This window comes from Pollicipes pollicipes, unplaced genomic scaffold (genome assembly GCF_011947565.3).
Source record: "Pollicipes pollicipes isolate AB1234 unplaced genomic scaffold, Ppol_2.1 Scaffold_3087;HRSCAF=3621_pilon_pilon_pilon, whole genome shotgun sequence".
Lineage (NCBI taxonomy): Eukaryota > Metazoa > Arthropoda > Thecostraca > Pollicipedomorpha > Pollicipedidae > Pollicipes > Pollicipes pollicipes.
In genome coordinates, this window is record NW_023596225.1 from 40616386 (window position 1) to 40624408 (window position 8023).

The 8023-nt window shown below is 51.4% G+C and overlaps 1 protein-coding gene across 1 annotated transcript; it reads left to right on the forward strand.

The window, feature by feature from the left end:
• Window positions 1–584: 584 nt before the first annotated feature.
• On the forward strand, window positions 585–6502 carry LOC119090163 (uncharacterized). The gene is made up of 7 exons (XM_037212954.1): window positions 585–847; window positions 2712–2875; window positions 3946–4106; window positions 4559–4735; window positions 4995–5094; window positions 5515–5691; window positions 6461–6502. Exons 1-7 carry the CDS (start codon window positions 697–699, stop codon window positions 6500–6502), a joined length of 972 nt encoding a protein of 323 aa, XP_037068849.1. The 5' UTR covers window positions 585–696.
• Window positions 6503–8023: the final 1521 nt, after the last annotated feature.

Genomic DNA, 8023 nt, shown 5'->3' on the forward strand with positions numbered 1-8023 from the left:
CGGCGAAATACAGAAGGGTCATATTTGAATATGGTGTTGGTGATGGTTAATAGTGACATGACAAACGTTTCCCATCATATCTGAAGCTGGCCTCAGCATGCTCAAATGTGAAACACTTGTAAGCAGCTTACCATTTAGCCGTTGACCAACTTGGTATGTTGTCTTCTTTGCTTGTCACTGTTTTGCAGTTCGACATTCAAGCTTTTCGACGTAATGATGTGCCGCCTTTTTTTGCAGCTCGTCATTGAGCCTTCCTCAATTTTGACATGTCTTCATTCCTTCAAGTCGCCATTTTGCAGTTCGCCATTTTGCTGACTCGAAGTTAAGGCACGTCGATATTTCATATATTCCTAATATGGAGGTCGCTATAGGGCAGTCAAAAAAGGCATTTGGCAAACTGCGGGTCGACTTTTTGTGCGGACGCCCTTAACATTACGCCGCCCTCTAGGAGCCCACCGCGCATTGAAGTTCTAGCACCAGTGACGTCACGCTAAGTCAAGGAAGATGAAGTGAGAATCACCGGTTGGTTTTGCCTCTCGTTTGCAGCCTTGGTTCAGAGTGGTTCAGTGCTCAGATCTCTTTTAGAACGGTGGCGTGCTGCCTTGGGCGGGTTGGTGTTAGACTGTTTTTAGTTGTTCAGGTGAACTGGGATTCGGATTGGTTTTAAAGAACACGTATTTTTAAATCTCTGGAGCGATGCCTCATGTTTTTAGCCCTCAAAGCCTAGAAGACTTGTGTTTCAAAAACATTGGACACAACATGGACGATTTGTGGTGCAAAGACTACAATGAGAATTTCCATGGCAAGGGGGAATGCTTATATCTACTTGGCCCATTTTCTAACCTCCGTGAGTATATGTCAATCGATTTCAATTGGTTGCAGTGTTTTGATGTGTTGGCTCATTTGTTGCATGGTCATGGTGGATATGCTGGCAAATGTCATGTGTTTGCAATATTATATATATATTTGAAATAAAAATATCCAAAAGTGCATTTGATCTCAAAGAAGCACATTACTCATTTTAGGATATTGCCAAATCCTGCTGCCAAGCGCTGTGGGTTTCACAACAGCACTTACCAGCAAAGAGTATTAACCAAGCCCAAATCTTGCAGTTACAAAGAACAGAAAAATGCTCCCAAAGCATGGGACAGATTTCAAACATCTCAAAGGCACTATTTCAGGAAGAGAAAAAAAATATGTGAGAGTCAGGTAATGCAGGGCATATTGTTTTGGATCTGTCATGGCAAGGAAATGCCTTTGAGCAAGGTCTGGAAAGGCCCAGGCCAGAGTGTTATCTTGTAAAATTGAAGTCAAAATATCACATAGTTAAGTGCCATGCTATTTTTCAATTGATTGGGCCTATCACCCTTGGGCCAAGCAGCAGCTCTTATGGACTGTACATGGTTATTGAGCCCTGATCGACTCACTTGGTGGCACAATTTTCTATCACTATGGGAACCCATGCATATCAGATGAGAGACTGTGACCTCCATGGCCCCCGTGAGTGAAGTGGGAATTAAACTTATAACATTCAAGTGAGTATGCATCACAGATATGTTCCTTTGTTGATGCAAATCCCTTTTTATTTTACCCTATCCATAGCAAAATGCTGATGAGGCTCATAAATATATGGCAGTGAACTGTACCAAGGTAACTCTGACATGCCTCACAGTTTCATAGTGTCTCAATGACATTTTCAGGCAGAAATCTGTAGTTCCATTGGATCGTACAGTCTGCTACACTTGCATTTGAGGAAAGTGAAGAGTTTTGGTACTTGCTGTGCATGGTAATGCTGGTGCTTACCCACATATAACTTGAGCCAGGAATAGGTTTTGGATGCCATTTTATCTTAAGGGATATGTTGACTTATGGCACATGCTCTTATTGGGTTTTGTCAGAAATAGTGAGAATATTGGTGAAAGCAGCATAGCTACCCAATGTTCATAGATAATCCAGTACCCCTTCAATAAAAACTATACTTCACAGGCTTCAAGAAATAATATCTTGTTTCATGGTCATGCCAGCTGGATAGGTTTACCTCAGGCAGTAAAATATAGATGTGACTCAGAATATATAAGGCCCATTATTTGTAGACAGATGTGATCAGTGACATGTGCATAGTTGTGTGTTGCCAAATCAGTTTTGTGTGCATCAGTGTCCAGCCTTTTTGTTTTTAGAACATGATCTTTACTGAGGTTGCTAGTGTGTGGTGTGAATTGCAGATCTGTAGCAGAAAGTGTTTTGGTATGCTTTAGCTCACACCTGCACATAATCACTCTGTTCCATACAGGGTTTTTGGTTTGATTTGCTTCACACCGGAACAGAATCACTCAGTTACATACATGATGATCTCAGAAATGTACATTACTGTACACAACAAGACTCAAGAAGCGGGTGCTCTTGGCTTTTTACTGAGCAAGCCTTTGCTTTTTGCTTTTTACTCTGCAGCAGCTTATACTATCACACCAACAAATTTGCGGCATTGTCAAATTTGTGGTAGTCTGTAGTTGATAGTTGAAGTTGAAGTTGAAGTTGGTATCTGTACCAACTTGAACCAAGTTGTACCAAGTTGGTGTGAAGTCGTGCCTGTAGTTGGTAGTTGAAGTCTGTAGTCTGGCTGTTGTCTACATGTCAACCTTCATCACTGTACTGCATGGCAGTTACTCAGGAGCATGAAGCCTGGCCTGACATGTGAAGCTGCTGTCTCACAGCCGGCCTCCTCCTGAGCAAGCTGATCCGGTACCTGAAGATGCATGGCCTGCTGAAGATTGGGCATCTTCAGCTGCTGCTGGACTTCAGCCTGGTGGACCTGGACCTGTCCCATGTGAGCAAGAACATGGGCACTGTCATGAACACAATCGTCAATAGGTGTGTGGTGAGTTGATGCTTATGTGTGCCTGATCAGGCCATACAGGTCCAAACTGGGGTGTTCCAGGATGGATGGGCAGGTGCCTTACTCCCTCATGCCTCAGATTTGGTTAAAGCTTTGTTATTGGGGTAATCAGTAGTGCTGAACATGTCATGCCATTATTATGATGTCACTCATTTCAGCCTTTTTGGATTTATACTTGCCAGGAGTTTTGTGATGCATTGTTGGAAGGGTGTATGTTGGTAGTTGGGATTTGAAATTGATCCACAGATCCACAATTGAAATTGATCATGATAACAATACGTGATAATAACCCACTCATGGACAGAAACTAGGCAAATTTGAGTACCAATGGGTGCAGGGAAAGTATAATGAGTGTGTATGGGGCACCTGCTAGCTCACAACACTGAATAAGATATAGTGAAATCAAGCCACACACTTTTAAAAAGTTCATGCTGATATTTTGCCTGTCATGTTTGATGTATTTCTGTATTACATATGGCAGATGGTCTTTTGAATATATATGCACAACATAAAGGGGCGGCATCTGTCACATCAAGCTGCTACACAAGTACTTCCACACGGCACCAAGATCAAGGTCACTCTTTCGCAACATCACTGGCTCTCGTCCGCGGCGTGGTGCCGCGCGGCTCCAGTTGCCCGGCGTTTCACGTCGGGGCGAGAGGTGGGGGAGGGACGGACTACGCAGGGCTGCCGCGAGGCAGAGAGAGGACGACGCGTGTTGTGCGACATTGTCGCCCGTAAGGCTTGGGAGTGGAGCGAGAGCAAGAGCGATGTTGTTTGTTGAAGCCCGCACATCTGTGTGAGTGTAGCTGCAAAGCCGAGACCTCTCTCCCTCCACATGTTGGCTCTGGACGCGCTGACCGGGCCTGTGTTGCGGCTGATGTTGTTTGTTGACGCCGATACTGCTTCTGACGTTTGTGGACGCTGCTACTGCTTCTGGTGTTCGTGGACGTCGATACTGCTTTTGATGTTTGTGGACGCTGATATTGCTTGTGATGTTGGCCCTGGACGCTGATATTGTTTCTGATGTTGCTTGTGGACGCCCTGGCCAGCACCTGCGCCATCTGGACCTGTCCGGCAACGTGAAGCTGCCGCTTCAGGGCCAGATCGCGCTCTTCTCCACGGCCCGCCAGCTGGAGAGCATCAACCTGGCCAGCACCAACACCTCGGACCGCGTCATGTCCGTGATCGGCGCCTACTGCCTCCAGCTCAGGTCCGAACACACGCGCCGGGCGCCGCCGATGCGGTCTGGGCCGCCGGAGGGTGTGCTATGTGTGACATGGCTAGCTAGGTTTGGGTCAGCATCCAGACAAGGGAATGCTGTAGCCACATCCTCCATGTCTTCCCCAACCAAACCACGCAGTTGTACGCACGTGCATGCGCAAGTGTCGTGCGACTTTGCCGTGTGTGAAGCTTAGTAGCCTGGTGCATAGGCTCATGAGCTATCATTTTCTTCACTGATATGTTTGTAGAACACAAACCAAGCAAGGTAACACTGTATCCTGCTTGCTGTGGTGAACCGATTCCATGGATGGTTCAAATGCTATCAAAACTGTATCCGTTGCGCGGCCGTTGAGCGTTGATCCCCGACCGACCACCACCTGGCGCACGGCTGCCTGTGTCCTGTGTCGGTGGAGTCATCGGGCCGGTCTGTGTGGCGGACAGGGAGCTGAACGTGGCGCAGTCGGGCGTGACGGACCTGGGCCTCACCTCCCTGAGCACGGCCGCCCTCTCCGAGTCCAGCGGCGCCGGCGCCTCCATCGTCTCCCTCAACGTGGACGGCTGCAGCGTCTCGGCACAGTCGGCCTACGCCGTCCTCAACACCATGCCCAACATCACCAGGTGAGCTGTTCCGCATGTGTGACGTCATTCGTCGATGACGCGAGCAGTGTGGAGCGGTCTCTGTGTAGCGCCATCAGGAGAGATACCCCAACAGCGTTCGAACATAACACGCTAAGGGCCCCAACGGAATGCCTGCCTCCGTGTTGTAGCATGTGTATAGTATACATATGGCGGCGAGATTATAATGTAGCGGGCTGAGACTCGCAGACGTGCGGAGGTCGGCTCCGGCGCTGACCGGGCGACCGTCCCTGCCTTGCAGTCTGCATCACCCGGAGACGGTGGTGGGCGTCGAGCAGCTGCTGCTGCGCCGGCCGGAGCGAGCGCCGCTGGCCCTCACCGAGCTGCACGGCTCGTCGGCCGCCGGCCTGGAGGTGGCGGCGCCCGGCTGCCCGGCCGTCGAGCTGCTGCAGCTCGAGCTGGATGGCGACGAGAGCGTGGAGCCGGCCGGCCAGCTGGCGCGGCTGTCGCGGCTAGCGCTGAGCGTGCCGGCCACGCCCTGCACCGGCCTGGCGGCGCTGCTGGCGGCGCGCGGCGCCGGCCTGACCGAGCTGGCGCTGACGGCCGTACAGGAGCTGTCTGCCGGCCTGCTGCTGCGCTGCTGCCCGGCGCTGCGCCGGCTCGAGCTGCTGTTCTGCACGTTCGTGGAGGAGGAGGAGGAGGAGGCGCCGCCGGCCCGGCTGGGGCCGCCGCTATCGCATCTGGAGCGGTTCTGGCTGCTGCAGGAGCCGGAGCGGCCGGCGCCGGCGGCGCTGCTGGAACGCGTGCTGGCCGCGCCGCAGCTGTCGCACGTCTGCCTGCAGCACTGCGCAGCGCTGACAGACGCGCTGCTGGAGCGGACGCTGGACGCCGGCGGCCTGAGCCGGCTGCGCAGGCTCAGCCTGGAGAGCTGTGACGAGTTCAGTCTGGACTCGGCGCTCCGGCTGGTGGTGCAGTGCACGCTGCTGGAGGAGCTCGGGGTGCGCCGGTGCCGCGGCGTTTCGCGGCGCGACGCGGCCGAGCTGCGCCGCACCGTGGCGGAAAACGGCTGGCGGCTGACCATCGACTGGCTCTGAGTGGCGGCGGCCCCCTGGCCTGGCCCCCCACCCGCGCGGCGCCGGCGGCGGTGCTCGCTGCGGTACTCGGGAGTCCGCCGGCGTACAGCCGACGGCGGGCGTTCCTCCCGGCGGCTCCGACTGGTGCTGTAGTGTAACGACCTTGTCGGCAGGTGTTGGCGGCTGATGGTAGCAATTGTTGACAGCCTACGCCACTCTTGAAGGCATCGGGCCGGTACACCGTGCAGTTGGTTAGCGTAGAAAGCCAGTGAAAGCGTTTGTGGGCAAGTGGGCAACAACACATGACTGAGGCTATCGTGCTATTGCTGATGTTTGTTAATAGTTGTTTTGCCCACTTGTGGGTGTCGTGTGATATATTTTTGAAGACAACCCGCGTTTTTACCCCACAAACATGAATGACTAACGGTGCTACTTACCCCTCTGTCGACGTTATGATTGCATATTGTTGTGTTGTGCTATGCATAGCGCCTCCATTGTCCGTGTTGCTATCGGCAGCGGTCCTGATAATAATCATCTCATCTCGCATCCTCGGTGTTCGCCTGTTTTTGCGGTGTCCTCGCCATGTCACGCTCCTGCCGGTGAGCGTCGCAGCAGTGGAGCGCCGCGCGGCCGACGCCGGTGTACGCCGGCGGCGGCGTGCGCGGCTGGCCCCCACCAACATCGGGACCGACAGGACCCGATGCTGCTCAACTGGCGCACAGGCTCCAATTTCTGATGGGTAGCTTTTCCAAGTGGTTTTAGGTCGGCAAATAGGAAACTCGCACAAATGGCTATAGCCATTACGAGAGTGAGTGCTTGGCTGTGGAGTTTCAGTTTGGCGCTGTACGACATACTCGTTCGCTGCCCTCCAGCTGATATTATCGTGTTTGGTCTTCTACTGTAAAAATGACAGAAGCAATACATATCACAACCGGAACGCCCTGTGTCCTCGTTGAGGGGTCCCAATAACGTTTGAAGTGGCCTTAAACATGCACTTACCTTCCGTGGTGCCAGTCCGTAACCGTATCTGGCGATGACATGGGACTGACAGACTTGCTCAGGTGTCGCTGGGTGGTGGAGTTGGCTAACCTGTCAAGTTTGGAGCTGTCCAGCTTGTTATTTCGCTCCCCTCCCCAGAGCATACCGGTGCCTTCTATTCAGTGGTGGTTTGGAGTCCGCGATCAGTTTACCGGCCGATGCCAAGGTTCTGTCCCAGCCAGTAGAGGTTGGCCTCCGAACAGCTCCTAAAATGGAGATAGCATGAGTTGGAAGAGTAGGACTGAACCCATCAAGGGCATCACTAATGGATGAGGCGTGGAACCGTGCTCCAGGGTGTCGCGGTTGGAAAGCCATTTTCTTCACCTTCCCTCCTGGAGCCTTGTTGTGGGTTCCCAGTTCCAACGACAGCCTTTTTGTTATTGCGTTGGCCCAAACAAATCGCCTCGTCTCACTCCCAGCACGAGTTTGTCTCTTCTCCCGGCGAGCTTGGCCTGCCCTCCCGGGCATCAGATCCTAGCGACGCCCCTGCGACCCCCCGCCCGCTCCACCCACCGTCATACCACTGCCAGTGGTCTTCACATTCAAACTACCGACTTTCGTTTCAAAACCTTTACTCTGGATCCCTAGCAAAGTTGGGCGTGACTCTCGCTAGAGTATGAATCGGTCTGAGGGCCAACCAGTTGAGGTAGGGGGAAATCCCCATCCTTTAATACGCGTGCGGGATTCGACGTCGACATTGAGTCAACGGAGTTACGAGGAAGTGTACCCAAACACAAATGTAGGGATGAATTGCCCAAATCTTTGCATGCATATATATATATATATATATATATATATGCATGCATATATGTATATATATATATATATATATATATATATATATATATATATATGCATGCATATATGTATATATATATATATATATATATATATATATATATATATATATATATATATATATATATATATATGACTATCCATGTCACTAAGCTGAAGACGTGGAAGTCATTTTACGTCCGTTGAAAGTCCGGTTAAACCCTGTTGCCTGCGCGGGTAACGGGTACACCCTAGCGGGGTTTTATCCAGCCGCGGCAGATTTGGCTTCATAAGTTATTTTAGTTCTGATGCTAATAGATGCTTCCGTCTCATGCTAATAAGACTTCCGTTCTAATGCTAATAGATCTGTATAGTGGATCCTCGGTTTGTGTTTCTCACATGCGCGGCTCTGAAGCTCGTCATGATTGGGCTGACGGGTTGC